The sequence below is a fragment of the Dreissena polymorpha genome, chromosome 15, assembly GCF_020536995.1.
Source record: "Dreissena polymorpha isolate Duluth1 chromosome 15, UMN_Dpol_1.0, whole genome shotgun sequence".
In the NCBI taxonomy this organism is placed as follows: domain Eukaryota; kingdom Metazoa; phylum Mollusca; class Bivalvia; order Myida; family Dreissenidae; genus Dreissena; species Dreissena polymorpha.
The window spans coordinates 43,757,246-43,780,880 of NC_068369.1; the positions used below are offsets into that span (position 1 = coordinate 43,757,246).

General features: G+C 36.8%; 1 protein-coding gene and 2 long non-coding RNA genes across 3 annotated transcripts; 2 read left to right on the plus strand and 1 right to left on the minus strand.

Annotated features, from left to right (window-relative positions):
* The first annotated feature begins 269 nt into the window (after positions 1-269).
* LOC127861084 (glutathionyl-hydroquinone reductase YqjG-like) lies at positions 270-21,871 on the plus strand. The gene is made up of 9 exons (XM_052399450.1): positions 270-504; positions 2,039-2,147; positions 14,146-14,327; positions 14,723-14,795; positions 15,367-15,565; positions 17,290-17,383; positions 17,713-17,829; positions 19,106-19,222; positions 20,757-21,871. The coding sequence occupies exons 2-9, from the start codon at positions 2,069-2,071 to the stop codon at positions 20,877-20,879; spliced, it is 984 nt and encodes a 327-aa protein (XP_052255410.1). The 5' UTR covers positions 270-504; positions 2,039-2,068; the 3' UTR covers positions 20,880-21,871.
* On the plus strand, positions 2,933-9,009 carry LOC127861085 (uncharacterized). Its single transcript, XR_008040063.1, has 4 exons — positions 2,933-3,372; positions 3,951-4,062; positions 6,729-6,809; positions 8,359-9,009. It is a non-coding gene; the product is annotated as an uncharacterized LOC127861085 (long non-coding RNA).
* LOC127861086 (uncharacterized) lies at positions 10,545-13,461 on the minus strand. The gene is made up of 2 exons (XR_008040064.1): positions 12,876-13,461; positions 10,545-11,230 (listed from the first exon to the last, which is right to left on the minus strand). It is a non-coding gene; the product is annotated as an uncharacterized LOC127861086 (long non-coding RNA).
* Positions 21,872-23,635: the final 1,764 nt, after the last annotated feature.

Below are 23,635 nucleotides of genomic sequence, written 5' to 3' on the forward strand. Positions count from 1 at the left end.
AGCCTGTTCAGTTTTAATGCTGTTTGCTGTTCATCAGTATCTAAGGGTTTGAAATAAACCTTTAAAACTTGAATCTATTCAGAAAGGTATTTAATAAAATGTTACTTTCTTAGGGACTTCAAATGCGCAAAAATACGTATCCAAAATGGTTAAAGGTTAAGTTAACTAGCAACCATTAATTGTCGCAGTTATAATTTATACATTAATACCTACGAATACTTTTGCATATACACATGTATATATACACAGTTACACATAGCGTTCTAGATGTTGAACTCGTGTACTGTTTTTTTATAAACAAGTCACAGTTTATGTCCCGTTTAATAAAACTTTGTGATAATCACATACTCCAAGTTTGTATTATGAGTTAAAATATAAAACGAGTGACATGTTATTTAGTGAACAAATGGAAACTTAAATATTATAACATATAATTTACGGTAATACCTGACTCTTCTAATACTGTTAGCAGACTTCAGATAAGCAGAGTATCTTTATTCCAGGGTACGTATTAGTATTTGATTGAAGTTTATGTAGTGTTTTGGTTGTTCGTTTTGTTTGGTGTTGCATCAGATGAAATTACTGCATTTTTGGTTATCAAATTTAGCACATGTTACGTTGTTGACTTTTTTAATAAACATACAAAAATATGTAAATTTGTATTGCACGCAAATGTATACATGCATTCGTAAATGAAAGTATTCGTTTTTATAGTATGATAAATCCAACAAAAACACTTAATTATTTTTTTTTCCTTTTTTATCAGCGTTTCGGCTTACGCCTTCATCAGGATGATACAAAAAAAAAGTTTGTTTTTTTAGTATTCGTTTTTATAATTGTGAGAAATTTACATATAAACATTAGTTTCAATATATCCAATGTTTTATGTTATCCTAACAATTTAAAAAATACTACTAAAAACCCGATTGGTAAGATAGTAACTTCGATTGGTTCTTAAGGTATTTAACTGTTCGTTGCATAAACGTGGCTAGTTATGAATAACCGACCATGAAGAACGCGGTTATTTAATGTTACGGTGAATAATGACACAACGCATACATGTATTGTCAAAAATAAACATTAACATTCATGCGAGTCCTTGGAAAATATTTAGAGCAGGATGCTTCATACCCCCCCCCCCCTCCCCCCTGTATCCACTGCCCAGAGCAGGATGCTTCATTTTTCCCCTTTTATTCCCCCACCTGTATCCACTGCCCAGAGCAGGATGCTTCATTCTTCCCCTTTTATTTCCCCACCTGTATCCACTGTCCAGAGCAGGATGCTTCATTCTTCCCCTTTTATTCCCCCACCTGTATCCACTGCCCAGAGCAGGATGCTTCATTTTTCCCCTTTTATTCCCCCACCTGTATCCACTGCCCAGAGCAGGATGCTTCATTCTTCCCCTTTTATTTCCCCACCTGTATCCACTGCCCAGAGCAGGATGCTTCATTTTCCCCCTTTTATTCCCCCACCTGTACCCACTGCCCAGAGCAGGATGCTTCATTCTTCCCCTTTTATTCTCCCACCTGTATCCACTGCCCAGAGCAGGATGCTTCATTCTTCCCCTTTTATTTCCCCACCTGTATCCACTGCCCAGAGCAGGATGCTTCATTCTTCCCCTTTTATTCCCCCACCTGTATCCACTGCCCAGAGCAGGATGCTTCATTCTTCCCCTTTTATTCCCCCACCTGTATCCACTGCCCAGAGCAGGATGCTTCATTCTTCCCCTTTTATTCCCCCACCTGTATCCACTGCCCAGAGCAGGATGCTTCATTCTTCCCCTTTTATTCCCCCACCTGTAGCCACTGTCAAGAGCAGGTGCTTCACACTTCCCTATTTTTCGCCCCTGTGTCTCTGTTTTTGACCCCCTGTGTCCATTGCATTGTTTGCCAGATTCCAATAAAAAATAAAAGGAGTATGTTAAAACGTGTGTAACAAAACTAATATTTCTCAAAGTTTTCATTTTTAATTTCAACACACTCGTAACACCCTGTAGCTTTTTATATCCGTCAAGTATGCCTACATTTTACTATTTTAGAGATTACTGGGCGTCGCGTATTGATTTCCAATGTCTGAAGTGGCAAAATACATAAGCAAGAAGGGCGAATTCGTTCGCAAGGACTCCGTGTTCAGGAACTGGGTCACTGGTAAGTGCAAATGAGTTCATTCTGTTTTATTGTTTACTGGGGCATATTCTCATGCTAGGCGCATCTTAATTTGGGTTGGTGCTATTCATACTGGACGGACGGGAATTTCCTGAGCTACTTTGGTTTCCCCCACACTGCAACGCAACACCAACATAGGGCATCCGGATTGTGCTGGACATTTGAAATAAACAACATTGGTATCCAGGTACAGCAAAACGATAACCTGTATCATGCACCAAAGCTTTTGGCAATGGTAATATGTTTCAGATAATACAGGTAATTCTAACACGCCACGTGCCAAATTTCATATAAACAAAGAAGAACTTCCGACCGTGGGTTATTCGACAACAAACTATGGGTGTATTTATGAGAGAACTTCACATAAAATAGTACACAAGAAAAATAAGATACATTGTATACATCTTTAGTAAAAACCGTGTTAGAATCGAAATAATTCGTGTACGTTTTAGTTTGTTGTCGAATAACACTCGTGATTTAATCCCTACGCATCTAAACTTCCGGCCGTGGGTTATTCGACAACAATTTATAACGTTAACGAATTATTTCTTAAATATTATGGAAAGCCAAAGGGGACCCCCGCTAAAAAACATAAACTTATATAGCAAATATCGGGATTGTCATTTTTCGCGGAACTTTTACTTTCCGCGAAAAACCAATGCCAGCATGGCCATAAAACACTACATACAAATCGAAATCTAAAAAGCGCGGAACTTTCATATATTTTCCGTCGGAGCAATTATTTTTCAACCCTGTGGAAAAAGCGGGCTCAATTAATCGCGCGGAACGTTATTTATCTACTCTGTACAAATAGTAGTGTTTAAAATCGCGCGGAGATTGTAGAATGCTATTTTAAGAAGTCTATTAAAGAGAGAAAATCCAGTAAATACCAGATCCAAAAAGCGCGGAACACAAATATCGTCCGCGAAAATTAAGCATTGAATTACTGTACAAATCTCGGGTTGTTAGGTGTTAGAATCCCTAGTTACCCGAAAAATTTGATTGGATCCGATACTTAGAAATAACCAATCAGATACTTTGTAACAAATGCAACACAATCAGTGCGTTCAGTAAGTATAACGTTTCAAGATGGCGGAGCGAATTGCATGGTTATTGTTTCTACTCGATGGATTCGCAGATAATTCGGAAATAGATCAGATTGGGATCAATAACTGTATTGCATACGATCATTTACATGTATTACCAGGTTTGTATTTGTACTTTTTTAATATTGTGTAAAACTATCCGATAATATGCATAATGTTGACAATTGTTAATTAAATGAGCCGCGTTCTGAGAAAACTGGGCTTAATGCATGTGCGTAAAGTGTCATCGCAGATTAGCCTGTGCAGTCCGCACATGCTAATCAGGGATTATACTTTCCGCTTTTATGGTATTTTTAATTTCAAGGAAGTCCCTCCTTACCGAAAATGAAGTTTATGCGGAAAGTGTCGTCCCTGATTAGCCTGTGCGGACTGCACAGGCTTACGCTAATCTGGGATGACACTTTACGCACATGCACTAAGCCCAGTTTTCTCCGAATGCGACTGAAATAATAACTTATTGTAATGTAATGTACTTGTGTCTTGTATTCGTTCAGTTGAACGTCAATATATTAATACATTTATTTTTGTTTTCAACCTATTAATTAAAATAAGGTATTGTTTTTTAATCCGTTTTTAGTTTCGTTATAGCTGACCTAGATTTAAACATTTCGTCATAAATTAATAAATAAAATTATTAATAAATTTATGTTTTAATATAATTTATATATAAATTTTGTAGGTGTGTGTTGCCAGTAATGGTTGAAGATATGCCAAACAAATTGTGCCTCTCTATACAGACAGATATCAGGTCTCAATTTCGACTTCAAAGGTCAACATATCACTGATATCAGGTTTGTCAGCTATTGGTTTGTATTATTCTTATCCACATTGCAGCAAGAATAACTGGATAACTTAACTTTTCAATAGCTATTACATGTAGATCTAATTTAAATTAATCATGTTTCTAAATCATCCACTAAATGCGGCTAATTCTCCACTTGTTGGAAGTTTTTTGTGATAAAAACTTGGAGTAGATTTATTTTACTCCCAAATACCTTTAAGAAAGCCCAACAGCTGTAGAGTGATGGAAAATCTACTTCTTTAAAGTATTTATAAGTGAATAGACCCTTTTCACAATAAGCCAATATAGCAGGTAGTCAAATGATTGCAGAATTCCAGAATGAGGCTGAACGTGTAGAGATTTCTAATAGTGCATCGCAATATCGCTCTGCTTTCGATCATTCAGCTAGATCTACTTAATGATATTGCCAACACAAGTTGACTTCATCAGATATAGCCATTAATTACTTAATATATACTTTCCATTTTAAGTGCCAATATATGAAATACATTTTCTTGATTAAAGTACTTGTTTGTATTCTTGTTTGTATTCTTTTTTTTTGCACAAACTCTGACACTCCAAGTATGGCTTTCAATTCTTAGTGTGTGTAAATTGACAGTCTTAAACTTATTGGATTATCTGACACTCTTTGTTTTCCCATTATTTGGGCGATTAATCAATTATTTTATTTATTGATAGATCTTGCGTTTAAATTCCCCTGTATTCAGCACAAACCCATAACCTCTTTATGATCAGATACTGTGCAGACAAATACTAAATAACAACGTGATGTCATAAACCACATTTTGTAGATATCTGGTCATCTGGTCATTTAACACAATTAATGACACCTCCATGTGACCATGGCGTCTCATGGTTGTAGCATTGCGTAGCTGTTTCTTGGAATAATTTAACGCCAAATACTCAATTGTTGCTTTTACTGAACATAAAAGATATTGTCAACATTGAAAGTCATCTGTCCAAAAAGATTGTCAGAAACTAAATACTGTATACATATTAGCCAGTTTTATCATAATTATAAAGTGCTTTATACCTATATATTTTTAATATTTCAAAAATTTAATGCTAAACATTTGTGTCATTTTCTTCTATTTGATAGGACTTTGTCTGATGCTTGATTCAACTCTTACACGTTCTATAATTCATGAAATTGTACACATCCTACCTTTGAAAATTGTAGTCTTACAATACTTAGTATTGTATACTGCTAATTTATGACTTCGATTTGTGCAATAATCGATGTTTAGTCTTCAGACCACATTTACTCTGATGCTTATGGGTAACTGGAAATTGTATGCCCCTGGAAGGGTGGCATATAGCAGTTGAACTGTCCGTCAGTCAGTCAGGATGTCAGTCTGTCCGTCTGTCAGAAAAAAAATTAACGCTGGCCATTACTTTTGCAACATTGAAGATAGCAACTTGATATTTGGCATGCATGTGTATCTCATGAAGCTGCACATTTTGAGTGGTGGAAGTTCAAGGTCAAGGTCGTCCTTCAAGGTCAAAGGTTAAAAAAATATATGTAGAATTAAAAGCGGCGCAGTAGTGGGCATTGTGTTTCTGATGAACACATCTATTGTTATATATAAAGATTAAATATAATTCATTAATATACACTAATAGTACATAACTTATGTCCTTGAATCATTATTTAGGTGTTATAATTTTTATATTTGAATTACTTATCAATTTTTTTACTTAACACAGCATGACATGTGATGGTTGTCTGTATTCATATGTTTGACTTAATTGTAACCAGTGTCAAGTGCGCATTATAATCTTGATATTCAACGCAATTTGCATAGCAAAAGAAAATGCAGTTCCACGTTCAGCCTTGTTCTGCAATTCAACGCGTCAGGTGATATGATTGATATCTATAAATAGTATCGGTGTTCATATTGTGAAACTGGTCTATTATTCGATACTGATTAATTTGATGAATCAAGTTAATTTTTGTTAAATACATCTGTTAAATATTTATGCCCCCCTCCGAAGAAGAGCAGGATTATTGTTTTGCACATGTCGGTCCGAATGTCCATATGTCTGTCCACCAGATGGTTTCCGGATGATAACCCAAGAACGATTTTGCCTAGGATCATGAAACTTCATAGGTACATTGATCATGACTCGAAGATGACCCCTATTGATTTTCAGGTCACAAGGTCAAGGTCACAGTGACCCTAAATAGTAAAATGGTTTCCCGATGATAACTCAAGAACGCTTATGCCTAGGATCATGAAACTTCATAGGTACATTGATCATGACTCGCAGATGACCCCTATTGATTTTGAGGTCACTAAGTCGAAGGTCAAGGTCACGGTGACCCAAAATAGTAAAATGGTTTCCGGATGATAACTCAAGAACTTATGCCTAGGATCATGAAACTTCATAGGTACATAGATAATGACTCGCAGATGACCCCTATTGACTTTCAGGTCACTAGGTCAAAGGTCAAGGTCACAGTGCCAAAAAACGTATTCACACAATGGCTGCCACAGCAATTGACAATCCATATGGGCGGCATGCATGTTTTACAAACAGCCCTTGTTTGAAATTTATTTTATGACATTAAAGTAATGTATAGGGAATTTAGTTACCTACACATTCTTTGAAAAGAAATTTGAATTGTAAATGTATACTTCATTTATTTTGTAGGAATTCTGTACAACTGTGGAACCATGTATGGTACGTGACCGCACAATGTTGGTTGGCAAAAGGATATTGGAATAAGCAAAGGTAAATTGTATGTGAAGGAGTCTTGACAATTGCAAATATAGTTAGTTTTTTTGTAAGGCTCGCAGAAAGTGACCCTAGCCTTCATATATAAATAAAAAGCTGAAAGAGTATTTATGAAAAATCGTGTAATCAAGTTTGCAATATGTTACATTTTATTTATAAGCTCATCTTTTTTTTTTGAAAAAAAAGAGATATTGTCATCATCTTGGCGTCGGCGTCTGCGTCGGCGTCCGGTTAAGTTTTGTGTTTAGGTCCACTTTTCTCATAAAGTATCAAGTATAAAACTTATTTACTTACTACCATGAGGGGACTGGGCAGGCAAAGTTAGATAACTCTGGCGTGCATTTTGACAGAATTATGTGCCCTTCTTATACTTAGAAAATTGAAAATTTGGTTAAGTTTTGTGTTTAGGTCCACTTTATTCCTACAGTATCAAAGCTATTGCTTTCATACTTGCAACACTTACTATCATAAAGGGACTGTGCAGACAAAGTTATGTAACTCTGACTGGCATTTTGAAAGTATTATGTGCCCTTTTTATTCTTAGAAAATTGAAAATTTTGTTAAGTTTTGTGTTTTCGTCCACTTTACTCCTAAAGTATCATAGATATTGCTTTCATACTGGGAACACTCGCAAATTATCATAAGGGGACAGTACAGGACAAGTTGAATAACTCTGGTTGTCATTTTGACAGAATTATGGTCCTTTTCTTACTTAGTAACTTTGAATATATGGTTAAATTTTGTGTTTTGATCTACTTTACTTCTCAAGTATCAAGGCTATTGCTTTCAAACTTCAAATACTGTCATGCTATCATAAGTTACTGTAGCTGGCAAGTTGAATTTTACCTTGACCTTTGAATGACCATGACTCTCAAGGTGAAATTATTAAATTTTGCTAAAATTTCCATAACTTCTTTACAAGCGTTACAAAGCAACTCTTATCTGACATACCACAATAGACTCCACCCAAACCATCCCCCACGCCCCCCCCCAAAAAAAGAAAAAAGTACTTTTTTTTCATTTTGAAAGATCATCTAATAAATGACCACACCCTCACACTATACCCCCTGCCCATTTTTTTTAAACATGGCTAAAAAACACAAATATTTATTTTTATCATTTTTTCATTTTTGGAAGATAGTGTAATAAATGACCACACCACCACACTATACACCCTTCTCCACCCCACCTCTCCCTCCTTTGTGATTGAAGTATTGAGATAGGTCCCTTCAACTTTAAAAAAAATAGATGAGAGGTCTGAACCTGCAGGGCGTGCTCTTGTTAACAATCAAATGAGACATAACTTAGAAGCTTCACTTCATTTACTTTGTCAGGCTGGCGTAGTGGATATGGTGTTCACCTAGTGATGGGAACATTTTGGGTTCAACCCTGTTTATTAGCGGTCTCTTTATCTTCATATATACAAAGTACTGATTACTCCCAGAAAACGGACTCTAGAATGTCTTAATAAGCATAAAGCTTTCAATGCAATCAAGCATAATTAATATGGCTAAACTATAGCATGAATTTTACTTTTGTATTTCAGGGACTCAACATTACACAGTCATTTCAACATGTAGAGTCTTGTCAGCAATGATGGAGCAGTACTTCAGATTTCCAGAATCTCGTCATGAGCTGAAGATCATTGCCTATGAATTTCCTGAATGATGTAGAATGATTGGACTGTTGATGGAACCCACAGTGCATGTCCTGCTTCAACATCTGAGCATAGGTCCTTGTTTATCAGCAGTTTAGTTCTTCAAGCAGTCTGTGACAGTTACTTGAAATGTTTGGACATATGACCTGGATGGCCAAGTTCTGTGCATGATGCCCATTTAAATAGGAACGGCCCAGTGGCGCATTAAATGGACATTTTTCGAATGTTCTCAAGGATTCAGCTTACCGCCTGACAAGAAATCTTGCTTTTTGTTCAGTATCGAGGCCATGGACATTTGTATCATTTGCAAAAGATACTGCGATATTTGTGCCTTTGTTCATGCTTTATAGTTGATTAACAATTGGAAGCCATAACCTGTTTTTAAGATGGTGTTAGTGGGACAATGAATTTTGTAAAGATTTAAAGACTGGAAAAGATAATTAAAAGTCAAAAGAGTTCTGCTATTGTTAAGCATGCTTTATTGATTTGTAATGTTAGAAAGATAGCATTATTAACAGAATAAAATGTCCATAATTTGAATATTCTACTGTTTTCAGCAACATTTAATTTGATATAGTACAAAATGCTGCATCATGTTATATCATGATCTGTTTTGTGAACAATGACCTTTCAATGTATATTTAATAATTTGTCAATGGGTGTTACACGCATAAGCCCTACCATTAGCCCAAAAAGGAATTGCTTAGGAGTTTTGCCACCTTCTAGAGAAAAATACTTCTCAGAAACAATTGCATTTTGGAAAGTCTATGGCTAGTAAAATTTGGATTCCTTTTGGATACCCAAGGTTACCAATTTATGTTTAATAAATTTGCAATAAAAAGCTTTGACAGAACATAATGTCACAGAGTCGAACACGTGTATGGAATAAAGTGGAAGTTGATTAAATGAGTAATACACATTATATGCTTCTTTGATTAAAAGTTTGTGTTTTCACTAAAACTGCAAACATAGTAAGCTTTAAAGTATTGCAAAGACCTATCAATATTGATAGGTCTTTGAGTATTGCAACTAAATAAAATATTCAGATTTAAATTGTATTATTTGAATGCACTGTCTAATACATATGAGCCTCGCTCTGTGAAAAAGGGGTTTAATGCATGTGCACTCCAGATTAGCCTGGGCAGACCGCACAGGCTAATCAGGGAGGATACTAAACGCACATGCATAAAACCCCTATTTCACAGAGCAAGGCTCATATATGTTCAATAAACCAAAGATAATCAAAAACAAAATGAGACATTTAACCCTGTACCACTCAAAAACGCACTAAGACACATTCGAGAATAAATTTAATTTAAGACCTTTCTTACTATATTAAAGTTTTAAAGGCTTTGTTTCCAACCCATGGATACTGATGAGCAGCAAACAGCATAAAACCTGAACAGATTGTGAGTTACTTGCAGGCTGTTCTGGTTTTATGATGTTTGCATGTAGAAAATTTAAAATTTCCTCAGAGCAGGAAAAGGTTAATAATAACACAACAGCAATTATACTTAAGTTATTTTAAGACTTCATACTAATGCAAGTAACTTGCAACTGTCTAACCAAAATCGGAGATGGTGGAGGGCAAAATTAATGGCTGTGCACCTTGAATTATCTATTCATACTCATACAATATAATGTTGATCTACAGTATATTGTACAGCATGCATCTAATACTACAGCCAAATTTGCTTACAAATAATATTACAAGAAACACAAGTCATTAAAGACTTAACTTTATTGCATCAACCATTTAGCAGGAATAAAATATAAAGAGAAAAATTATGGCAATTTTTTCATCTGAACATGCAAGTCTTCATATACAATCCCATTGCATATAAAAACGACAGTTTACTATTTTTCCGTTCTATATGTCAGCATAAAGACAAGATGGTATTCACTGTGCAATAAAACACAAGCAATCATATTAAAATTGCTTTTAATTATATGAACTGTACCTTCACTAACATTCAAGAATTTTAATATAAATACATGATGAAAGATGAGCTTTTTCTTGTCTTAAAATAACTTGATACTTTGCAATGACCAAACACTACAACTCAACATACAAATTATCCAACAAAATATATTTTAATGACACAATATTTTTATTCAACAATAGGAATAGCTTAAGGTTGTAACATATTACACTAAAGTCACAGTGTCAATCTAAGCAAAGAGTAGAATCATAAAGAGATGTCCACAACGGATGATGTGCAAGCTGGCTCTGACTCAGATTTCCACATCAGTTGATGTGCAAGCTGGTTATTACAAGGATGTGAACAACCGATGACGTGCAAGCTCTAAGACAGATATCCACAACAGAGATTGTCCTTGCTGGCTCTGACTAATGTCCACAAGTATATAACATGCAAGCTATCTCTGACTGATGTCCTAAACATATGACGTGCAAGCTGGCTCTAACACAGATGTCCACAACAGATTACGTGCAAGCTAGCACTTACACGGATGTCCACAACAGAGGATGTGTAAGCTGGCTCTAACACTGATGTCCAAAAGAGATGACGTGCAAGCTGGCTCTTACACGGATGTTCACAACAGATGACATGCAAGCTAGCACTAACACTGATGTCCACAATAGAGGACGTGCAAGCTGGCTCTAACACGGATGTCCACAACAGATGACATGCAAGCTGGCTCTTACTCGGTTGTCCACAACAGAGGTCAGATGGGCAAGCTGGCTCTGCCTCAGATATGTACACAGAAGATGATGTTCAAGTTGGGAACACTGCTACAGCTATAAAATACAAAAACCATGTTTCATACTATCATATTATTTTACTACATGTATTTCTTCCACAATACAGAACATTATACTCATTATTAGCATTCTGCTATTGCTATCTGAAGGTTTACCAGATGCTATGTGTGAAGATAGTTCATACCAGAAATTAGCCGAAAAAACACTTTTTAGACATAATGTGCATTCTGCTTTAAGATATATAGCTCAGAATTCACTGGTTAAATCAAATTTTTTGGACTAAATTGGCGTGGCATGCAGACAAAATGTCGAGTTTTGAAACTGTGTCGTATCTGGTGTGAATCTTGAGTTATTTAATTTGGTCAGTATATCAGATGTGTGCACCTGTTATATGTTAACTGTAAGAGTTTAGAATGTCTTGACAGTCATTGTGTTTGTAATACATTGTGTTATCTTTCAGATTTGTGTGACAGTTAAATATAATAATCAATAATCTTGTTCTGCATGCCGGTCAAATTGTTCCGTGGTAAACACCTACCCATTGTGGTCAACTCGTACCTGTTTTTTAGTCAACTTGTACCTACCCAAACAATTTTTATTTTCCTCTTGATGTTTCAACTTAAATTATCTAAGCATTGCTCACGCAAGTTGTCTGCTGCAGATATGTATAAGCAGCGAAAGTGTTGATGAAAATTGACACTTGTGGTTGATGTCTTTCAAGAATTTTACAATTGTGACAAAATAAGACAAATGAAACAAGTTGAATAGTTTGAATGAAGAACGAGTTGACAACAAGAGCACCGCATAACGGATGCCACGCTCTGCTACAGGTGCTTGTCAGATTTATTTTTTTAGAGGTCACAATGACCTTGACCTAGTGACCCCAAAATGGGTGTGGCGTGTAGAACAAATCAACATGCATCTACATATGAAGTTTCAAAGTTGTAGGTGGAAGCACTTTATTTTAGAGCCAATGTTAAAGTTTTATAGTAGAGGTCACAGTGACCTTGACCTTTGACCTAATGACCCAAAAATGGGTGTGGCGTGTAGAACTCATCAAGGTGCATCTACATATGAAGTTTCAAAGTTGTAGGTGGAAGCACTTTGATTTTAGAGCCTATGTTAAAGTTTTATATTAGAGGTCACAGTGACTTTGACCTAGTGATCCAAAAATGGGTGTGGCGTGTAGAACTCATCAAGGTGCATCTACATATGAAATTTCAAAGTTGTAGGTGGAGCACTTTGATTTTAGAGCCAATGCTAAGGTTTTAGCACGACGCCTACGGCGGACGACGAGCTGGCTATGACAATACCTCGGGTTTTCTCCGAAAACGCCGAGCTAAAAATGGGTACGAGTTGACCAAGGTACGAGTTGCCTTTGGGATGAATTGCCTGTAAAGCCTTGTTCTTTTTCTTTTTAATTGAAGATGTATACGGCGCTGGACTAGAGCATACGACTGCCATAACAATAACTTGGCTCTCTACTAACTGAGCTTAAGGGAAGATGTTTCTTACACACAAACACTATATTTCATTATTTGCCGACATATGATTATGACGTGTTTTTGCGGGTGTTTATGTTTAATCAGAGACGTTTGCATATAGACAAACCGTGAAAACAACACTCGATACTCTTGAGCTGTTTTAATTGCATTAAAATTCATGTATGTTAAATACTAACCTCATTGCTAATGTCATCAAAATTGATCACGCTTTCGCCCTTAAAATTTTTTGTGTTAATGTGAAACAGTCATCATGATGACTGCATGAATGCTGGATAAGACGCGAGTTTTGATAGGTTCTTTCTAGGTGTCGGAACCAATCAAATTTTATCGCGTAACCACATAGCAACCCGAATTTCGTGCAGTAATTCAATGCTATTGAAAATCGCGCGGAGTAATGAATCTTCCGCGCGATTTTTCATTAGCAACCCGCAATTTACATAGCAACCCGAGATTTGTACAGTAATTCAATGCTTAATTTTCGCGGAAGATATTTGTGTTCCGCGCTTTGTGGATAAGGTCCGCGCGATTTTATACACTACTTTTTGTACAGAGTAGATAATATTTAGGTTCCGCGCGATTATTTGAGCCCGCATTCTCTCCAGGGTTGAAAGAGAATTGTTCCGACGGAAAATATATGAAAGTTTCGCGCTTTTTAGATTTCGATTTGTATGTAGTATTTTATGGCTATGCTGGCCTTGGTTTTTCGCGGAAAGTGAAAGTTCCGCGAAAAATGAAAATCCCGATATTTACTATATAAGTATATGTATTTTAGCGGGGGTCCCCTTTGGCTTTCCATAAAATATATTATTTGATTAAACGTTTTTTCAATAAACCAGAATTGTTTTCATCGCAATATTTGCGGGATTTTTCAAACTCGCGTAAGCAAATTTCGCGTTAAGTCTATTCAGTAACATCAGGAAAACATTTAATATAGGTATACATATAATATGTAGTTGGAGTATGGTAGATTGAAAATAAAGGAGTAGTGGGACACACTACCAGGGACTAGAACCTTATGTTATACAGCGTATTGCGCGGTAAGACCTGAGAAATGTTGATAGGTACAGTGGTACACGCATATATTGTTATGTTTCACACTAAGTAAACGCTTTTCTTCACCAGAATATCACTTCACTGCTTTGGCATGACATCACTTTTTTTCTGTAGCAAATGTAAGACAGACAAAACAAAGCAACACAAACTTTATTTTGAAACTTCAGATATTGCAATTTATATAAACGACGGTTTGATGTTGTGATGTGTGTAATTAAACGAATTAATCCAACGAATTAATATTTTCCTATTATGACTCCTTACCGTTGAATTTAACATAATTAGATAAACTACTACAACTTCCACATCATTTCCTTTAAAAACTAAATCATGGAAAATTTACATTGAAATAAAGAACATTCTATCAAACACTGTTGTTTGTCGGGCGTTTAGCGGACGGTTCAAGCGGATTTCTGGCGGAGGCAGGTCGCTACCACCTGTACGTATCCTTGGCATGTCCCTGGGCCCACAGGACCCTGATTATGCGGCGTCTCAAGGGACTAGATGACGTCATTTCCGTGAACATTGTCGACTGGCATATGACGCGACCTAAGGGATGGGCGTTCTCCCCGGAAGTGAGTACGACACCTGATATGCGCAGTCTTCATTCTAACCTTTAGCCTGAGAGACCGGGGCGAGTGCTATGTATTTTTTCGAACTTCAATAAATTTAATAATCAATACATTAAATAATGTATGATTATATATACGGCTTTTGGAAAATCTCACTTTTTATTGCGATTTTCGTAATGTTTCGTGCACATTGGTACAATTTATATGAAGACTGTCGACGTATCTTAAAAAAAGTTCATTTTTGCCACCTGGTATGTATGACGATGTGTACAATTCTTGTTCCGCGCTTTATTGCTGTCGTCCCAAAACTGAAGCGACAGCTTCAATCTTTAGTTGACGTATGTGTTAATTGGCAAGTTATTGAATTGAAAATAGCTTGTAAACAATTGCTCTTCCAGAAAGCCGGCTGTACCCCGGACACTGTGAACGGGTGCCAAGCTTTGAGCGAAATATACAAAATGGCAAATCCAGGTAAAAAAAATCGCATGGATGTCGTGATAAGTGATATGGACAGGTCTTTTCAATGATCTCATACGCCGTAATACGAATCCATGTTTGTAATACACTGTTATTATGTTTTTAATAACGTGGAATCTATTTGCACATGCTCCAAATAATTGAGCCTCGCTCGTTGAAAACGGGGCTTGATTCATGAGCGCAACGTGTCGTCCAAGATTAGCCCGAACAGTCCGCAAAGGCTTAAAAGGGACGATACTTTCCGTCTGAACTTTATTGTCGCTATGAAGAGACTCCCTCTTAACGAAAATACAATAAAAGCGGAAAGTGACCTCCATAATGAGCGTGTGCGCAGTGCATTAAACCCCGTTTTCCCATAGCGAGGCATATGTTTCCATAATATTGCTAGTCAATAGTATCATGTTCGTCAGATGATAACGACATTATTGTGCAGCTTGTTTAAAATAACCATATCAAAATATAATTTCAATGTACTTGTATATATTTTAATGAGCATTTTAAAGACCTTATTACACTGCCTTAAGTTCCTACAATATGATCATAATCGTCTTCTTTATTCTTCTAGACTACGAGGGTGCCTGGACCGTTCCAGTGTTGTGGGATATACAGCGCCGGACCATCGTGAACAACGAGTCGAGCGAGATCATCCGAATGCTCAATTCTGAATTCAATGCATTCTGCAGGACGTCAGAGCAGCGGCAATTTGATTTCTACCCTGAGGAACTTATAGGCGAAATCGAGCAGCTGAATACATGGATATATCCGTAATAACATTATTGTATTTAACACATTTATTTCAAACCTATTTATTTTGTTCGATTTGAAAGCCTGCATTTTATTCAAACGCTCTCTATATCGTTTTTTTGGGGGGAAGAACCAGTACTTGGTTTCTTTTGGGATATCTAAAGAACGCTCCCACAGTGGGGATCGAGCCCATAACCCGTGGTCTCAAGACTGAGACCCTGTATACCAAATTTGATGGTTAGAATGTGCAATACGGTAATTGTGCAGGCATGCATATTTCGGATAACAATTATTATAATAAGCATGGTGGTTGGAACCCTAAACTATGTGACAAAACACACATCGAATACGTTTAATACCGTTAAGTATGACCTGATATCAATTTTAACATACTTTCAAGTGTGTTATCAGATGACCGTGTTCCTCATGATTATTTCCACCATAAGTCAACTATCTCTGGTCCCATAGCACAGACTATACTTTTACCCGTAGTTTCTGATTTCTAGGAACATCAATAACGGCGCGTACATATACTTTTACCCGTAGTTGCTGATTTCTAGGAACATCAATAACGGCGTCACTGCGTGTACATATACTTATACCCGTATTTGCTGATTTCTAGGAACATCAATAACTTTGTGTACATATACTTTTACCCGTAGTTGCTGGTTTCTAGGAACATCAATAACTTCGTGTACATATACTTATACCCGTAGTTTCTGATTTCTAGGAACATTAATAACGGCGTGTACATATACTTATACACGTAGTTGCTGATTTCTAGGAACATTAATAACGGCGTGTACATATACTTATACCCGTAGTTGCTGATTTCTAGGAACATCAATAACGGCGTGTACATATACTTATACCCGTAGTTGCTGATTTCTAGGAACATCAATAACGGCGTGTACATATACTTTTACCTGTATTTGCTGATTTCTAGGAACATCAATAACTCCGTATACATATACTTACACCCGTAGTTGCTGGTTTCTAGGAACATTAATAACGGCGTTTACATATACTTATACCTGTAGTTTCTGGTTTCTAGGAACATCAATAACGGCGTGTACATATACTTATACCCGAAGTTGCTGATTTCTAGGAACATCAATAACGGCGTTTACATATACTTATACCCGTAGTTGCTGATTTCTAGGAACATCAATAACGGCGTGTACATATACTTATACCCGAAGTTGCTGATTTCTAGGAACATCAATAACGGCGTGTACATATACTTATACCCGTAATTGCTGGTTTCTAGGAACATCAATAACTTTGTGTACATATTCTTTTACCCGTATTTGCTGATTTCTAGGAACATCAATAACTTTGTGCACATATACTTTTACCCGTATTTGCTGATTTCTAGGAACATCAATAACGGCGTGTACATATACTTATACCCGTAATTGCTGGTTTCTAGGAACATCAATAACTTTGTGTATATATACTTTTACCCGTATTTGCTGATTTCTAGGAACATCAATAACGGCGTGTACATATACTTATACACGTAGTTTCTGGTTTCTAGGAACATCAATAACTCCGTATACATATACTTATACCCGTAGTCGCTGGTTTCTAGGAACATCCATAACGGCGTGTACATTTACTATTCTTATGCCCGTAGCTGCTCGTTTCTAGGAACATTAACAACGGCGGGAACATATTTCTAGGAACATCAATAACGGCGTGGACATAGACTTGACTGTTACCCGTAGTTATTACTTTCTAGGAACATCAATAACGGCGTGTACAGAAGCGGGTTTGCACAGTCGCAGGCGGCATATGATGAAGCAGTCATGGCCCTCTTTGACAATCTAGATAAGGTAAATACACGTGAACAGAGAACTGCAAGAGGTCATTGTGATACTAGATGTGTTTAAACCGTATAAACTGTTTAGGTTTGTAGGCTCTTCACAATTTATTGTTCACTTGGGCGAGGAGGTACTTACCATTTGAACAGAAACTAATGGGAAAATGGCATAACTCTAGTGTGAGAGGGTGCGAATATCTTTTAAGTACCATACAGTCTATTGCTGTGATCAGGACATCTAAAGGCAATAGCAATCGGTAGACCCTTGCCTTTATTTGTAATTATTCAAACGTCGGTTGTATGAACATTTATTGGGGTCTCTTGTTTGTGATGTACATCCAGGCGGAGAGTATTCTTGCCGGAAGTCGATTCCTCGCGGGACCGAAGATGACAGAGGCGGACATACGGCTTTTCCCGACACTGGTCCGCTTCGACTGGGTTTACCACGGACACTTCAAGGTAAGCTCATACTGTTATGTGTGATTCCCCTCTGATATTATATTTTACAGAAAACAACTAGGCAAATAATGAATAACATGGAATTTCATCAGAGGTGCAATATATGGGATAGATACTTTCCTGATAATATGCATTCAGAAATGATTTAATGAATAAATGATAGTGAGAACTACTCGCTTCAATAATATTTACATGCTTTTAATGGATCCGTGTTGGTAAAATATTTACATAGCGTTAAGTTTACTCCGATAACAATATAGTGATTGTATTACTAAAGATTAATATATTGTTGTATTGTGGCATCAATTTCCTATACTTAAATGTCAGGCCACAACTCATATCCAACATACAGCATTCTTAACAAGACCGAAGCCTCAATGTATTCATTGATATCGAGCTGTGCTCTGAACCAGTCAAATCACTTATGATACTCATTGCTATTGAGCTGTGCTCTGAACCAGTCAAATCACTCAGGGTACTCATCGCTATTGAGCTGTGCTCTGAACCAGTCAAATCACTCAGGGTACTCATCGCTATTGAGCTGTGCTCTGAACCAATCAAATCACTCGGGGTACTCATCGCTATTGAGCTGTGCTCTGAACCAATCAAATCGCTCGGGGTACTCATCGCTATTGAGCTGTGCTCTGAACCAATCAAATCACTCAGGGTACTCATCGCTATTGAGCTGTGCTCTGAACCAGTCAAATCACTCATGGTACTCATCGCTATTGAGCTGTGCTCTGAACCAATCAAATCACTCGGGGTACTCATCGCTATTGAGCTGTCCTCTGAACCAATCAAATCACTCATGGTACTCATCGCTATTGAGCTGTGCTCTGAACCAATCAAATCACTCAGGGTACTCATCGCTATTGAGCTGTGCTCTGAACCAGTCAAATCACTCATGGTACTCATCGCTATCGAGCTGTGCTCTGAACAAGTTAAATCTTTCAGGGTACTCATCGCTATCGAGCTGTGCTCTGAACCAGTCAAATCCCTCAGGGTACTTATCGCTATCGAGCTGTGATCTAAACCATTCCAATCAGGGTACTCATCGCTATCAAGCTGTGCAATAAACCAGTTAAATTACTCAGGGTATTCATAGTTATCGACATGTGCACTGAACCATTCGAATCAATCAGGGTATACATCGCTATCGAGCTGTGCTCTGAACCAGTCAAATCACTCAGGGTATTCATCGTTATCAAGCTGTGCACTGAACCAGTCAAATCACTGCACTGCTGTTATAATACCAATGTGTATTTGTTGTTTTCAGTGTAATAAGAAGATGTTGAAGGAGTACCCAAACCTCTGGGCGTATACACGGGACATATACCAGACCCCAGGGGTGGCTGACACCGTTAACAAGGAACACATCCGCAGGCACTATCACGTGAGCCACGAACTTTTATACACAAGTGTCGTATGGAAACAGTGTCGGACGTATGTTGTGTACATTGTCTCCGGATTAGCCTTTGTAAACTGGAGCCGGCATATTCATTCATACACTTCAACACCGTTATTTCGAACACCGATAATCCGAAGTCACCGTTATTTCGAAGTATTTTTCCGGTCCCGATTTTGGTTCTTCTTTGTTTAATGTAAAATTTCATTGTTAATCCGAACTTCGTTAAACCGAAGAAATCGTTAATTCGAAGTGATTCTGTCGGTCCCAACACTATAATTCGCACCTAATTATCAATCTTTAATCCGAAGTCAAAACTGCAAAATACTGAGCGCAATTTCACACCTTTGTCGTGGCGCGTCAAAAGCCGATAATTACACCTTTGTCGTCTGCGCGAACGCCGGTGTTCAGAGAGACATTGCGTATTATTAAAAAAAAAAGGTTAATTCATTTCCGAAAATGTATTCATATGTATGTATGTCTGATAATTTGTGCTATTCGTTTTATTTTATATGTTCTGTAAATAGAGAAAAATAAAAACAAGAAAAAGAATCGTTATATTCCCCCGTTTGTTACTTTCTTTTACCGTTTGTTACGGTTCTTTAATCCGTTTATTCATTTCCAAAAAATGTATTCATCTGTATTTACATGTATGACAATTTGTGCTATTCGTTATATTTTATATGGTCTAAAAATTTGTGCTATTCGTTATATTTTATATGTTCAGATAATTAGCGCATATTCATTATATTTAATATGTTCTGTACTTAGAGAAAACATAAAAAGAAGATCAAGAATCGTTTTATTCCTTCGTTTGTTACAAGTAGAAATCTATTGCAATCTGACTAGTTTACTTTTTTTAAGTAAACAACTATTAATAGTAGCGTTTAACTGAACCATGCGAGTTCCACAACGTTTTATTATTACAGAATCCTCAGAAGTCGTCTGTCAAATGTTTATTTCGAATTATCGTTAATCCGAAGTTTTTTTAACGGTCCCGACGACTTCGAAATAACGGTGTTGAAGTGTATATATAATGCGTACATTAAGCATTAAGCAACCGCATGGTAGATTCTGACGATCATTGATCAGTTATTGATCTCAGTACTTATGACGTCACACACTTGCTCTGGGAACATAGGGCTAAATGCAAAGGCGTAAACTATCGTCTGTAATTAGCCTGCATAGTAAAAACCGACAAATCAGGGACGATAAATTCCGCTTTTATAGATATTTTTGTTGAAATGAAATCTTTTCTAAACGAAAAGCTGAAAATGTCGTTCCTGTATAGATTTTGCGGACGGCAATGCATTAATTCCGGTTTTCCATAGCGCGGCTCATATTTTGGAATTTGTTTTGGTTTCTCCTTTTGGCAGTAACCCCCGGCGTCAAAATGTCCTATGCATTGAAATTCGGCTGTAAACTGTGACGTTTTTTAAGTAACTACGTCAGCCGCATCTAGAGCCTCCCGGTTCACGTTTGAATGCTCTCTTGTTATCGTGCGTCTACTTTGTCTTTTCAGGAGTCTCACCCCAGCATCAATCAGTTCGCCATCACCTCCATAGGACCGGATCTGGATTTCATGGAGCCACACCAGCGCGAGACTTTCGGAGTTTTAAATGAATACCGTGCAAAACATTTATAGGTTTACTCAGTATGTTGTTGTCATGGTGTTGACTTCGTCTATGCTTGATTTGATCATTCAACCGCGCATGGGGAAAACTGGGCTTAATTCATCTGCGATAAGTGTCCTCGAAGACTAGCCTGTGCAATGCACACACATTTAGGGGGTTTCCGCCGAGCAGAGACTTCCTTTCAACGAAATATACTATAAAAGCGGAAAATGTCGTTCGCGATTAGCCTGTGTGGACTTCAAAGGCAAATCTGACACGACACTTTACACACATGCATTATGCCATGCTTCCACAGAGCGAGGTACACTTATAGAAAACCTTAAAACTAAAATGATTATTCTGTTAAGTAGAACCCAAATGTTAGAAGCAGGAGTTAGAGTCAGTTCATACACATTAATTATATAAATTGATTGCATCGTATAACATTAATAGATTTAAAACAACATAACAGGTGTTTTACAATAAGTCGTTGAAAGAGCATATAGGTGGATCAGTAGAAAAATAGGTATAACAAATCGACGCAATTGCAGCCTTTGAGAGTAGAGCTGCCCTAGACCCATGCAGTTTGAACGGAGATAAAGAACCTATTGAAATGATTCTCATAAATTCTTCTATTTGTTTTGCAAGTATCAGTTTCCTGATGATCGGGATTACATTATTTGTTACAATTGATTGACTTGTTAGGTTAACAGACATGAAGACGGACACACAGAATAGTTTATTAACGTCTCACTTTTGTATATAAAACTAAGTAAAGCAGTACACAATTATTATACACCGGTATACATGTATATGTACACAACCACTCTAAAAGAGTTACGAGAGACGAACTGGAGAATATTTTTGGAAATACTTGCAAACACAAACTTGCTTAAATTTGCACAATAATACAATGTGTTTGTACTTTATATTATATTATTTTGCATAATGCAGAAAAATATCAAGTAAACATTTAGAACGTTATGACAGAGTATATTTTTGGAAATACATTTCTATTCACCAACCGCTTTGTTCACACCTTTCCGTGTACTACCGTCCAGCTATTGTTACATTTGATAAGGAAAAATATAGCATATAAGGCGTTATTTATGGTAAAGGAAGTGCGCTTTGTTATATTTTGCAACCACTTTAATTATATATTATATTTATTTACATATCAATTGCAAATATTCATTTACAATAATATAGAAATAAAACAAAACAAATACATTTTCTGCAGCTTTGAATTGCACACAAACATAATACATTATATCCGAATTATTTTCAATCAACATTATCGTATTCTATCGCCACTCGACATGGTTATATTGAATCAGTATATAAGCATTTTAAAATACAGCGTGGTACTTAATTGTCTGTGCTGCATAGCGTAGATATTTCGTGCACCCTGTCCATCGTCGGACGGGGTGACCCGGGCTCGTTGAGCCCCGCATTATCGGGTGTTGGTCGTGGTACACCGATTCTGTATACTAACATTCTCGCTTGTCCTCTAATCACTCTGCATTTCCTATTACTTTTAATTCACCGTAATTCCTTTTTTCGCGTTTTAATCTTCAAATTCTTTCCTAAGAAGTAGATTTTTCTGTCCGTTACTCACCCGGGCTCAAAGTATCTCCCATTCGCACTCACTCATTTTGCAGTGGCGCGCCCCTACCCTCTCCCTCATCTCTCCTTCCAACTCGAACGTTATACCTCTTGACTTGTCTATATTATAATGAGGCCTCCTCTCACCCTTTCCGCTAACTTTCTTAATCTGACTCTTATTTTATTTTATTTTAATAATATATGTAATTTTTGCGAACAACTAAGGTTAAAAGCAAGTTTTAAAGGTCGGTCTAATTACGCTAAGAACGATAACCACCGCATCGGCCTGTGCACACTGATTAGCCTGTTTATACTTCACCACTGGTACACTGCAGACAGTGATTGTGTGTACGTAATCAATAGTGTTTAACAGCTTATGCGACGACATTGGCCAGTTTGTCATTGAAATATGTACATATTGGCTGCGTTCAGGGAAAATGGGGCATAATGCATGTCAAATAAGTGGTGTCCTGTGCACACTGATTAGCCTGTGCAGTGCGCACAAGCTTATCAAGGACGACACTTTCTGATGTTATGGTGTTTTTCGTTTAAAGAGAGTCTCTGATACTGGGATGACAATTAATGCATATGCATTAAGCCCTGTTTTCCCAAAATGAAGCTTAAATTATCTTTTCTATTAATGGTTTGAAAAAAAAAAGATAATTACTTTAAAACCTCGCTGACAAAGCAAATAAACAAAATCACGTTTAAATCAAATAAACAACCAATGAGTTCTAAATTTTTACCTTGTGGCAATTTTAAGTCAACATCAAAAAGGGACCTTTTCACAGTTTTTCATTAAATGCTTAATATTGATAAATCTAAACATTGGATCTTAAAAGCTCCTTTAAAACAAAGAATACAATTAAAGAAACAAAAAAAGTAACCATCAACTGGGCTCGAATCACTGACCCTTGGAATAAAAGTCTATCGTTTAGACCACTCGGCCATTCTTGCTCATACAATGAGAGATGTATTTTATACTTTATATAAGCAATCCTCGTAGTATAAAAACATATAACGGCAACAACAAAACTCTCCTAATTATTAAATCGTGTAATTTTGACAATTTTTCAAAACGTGCGAAGGTCCCTTCAATGTCTTCAGACTTTCAAATTGATTGAGTTCAATACACTGTCAGATCTTACATCATGAATTACGTACAGGTTTAGTGGTTGCCTGT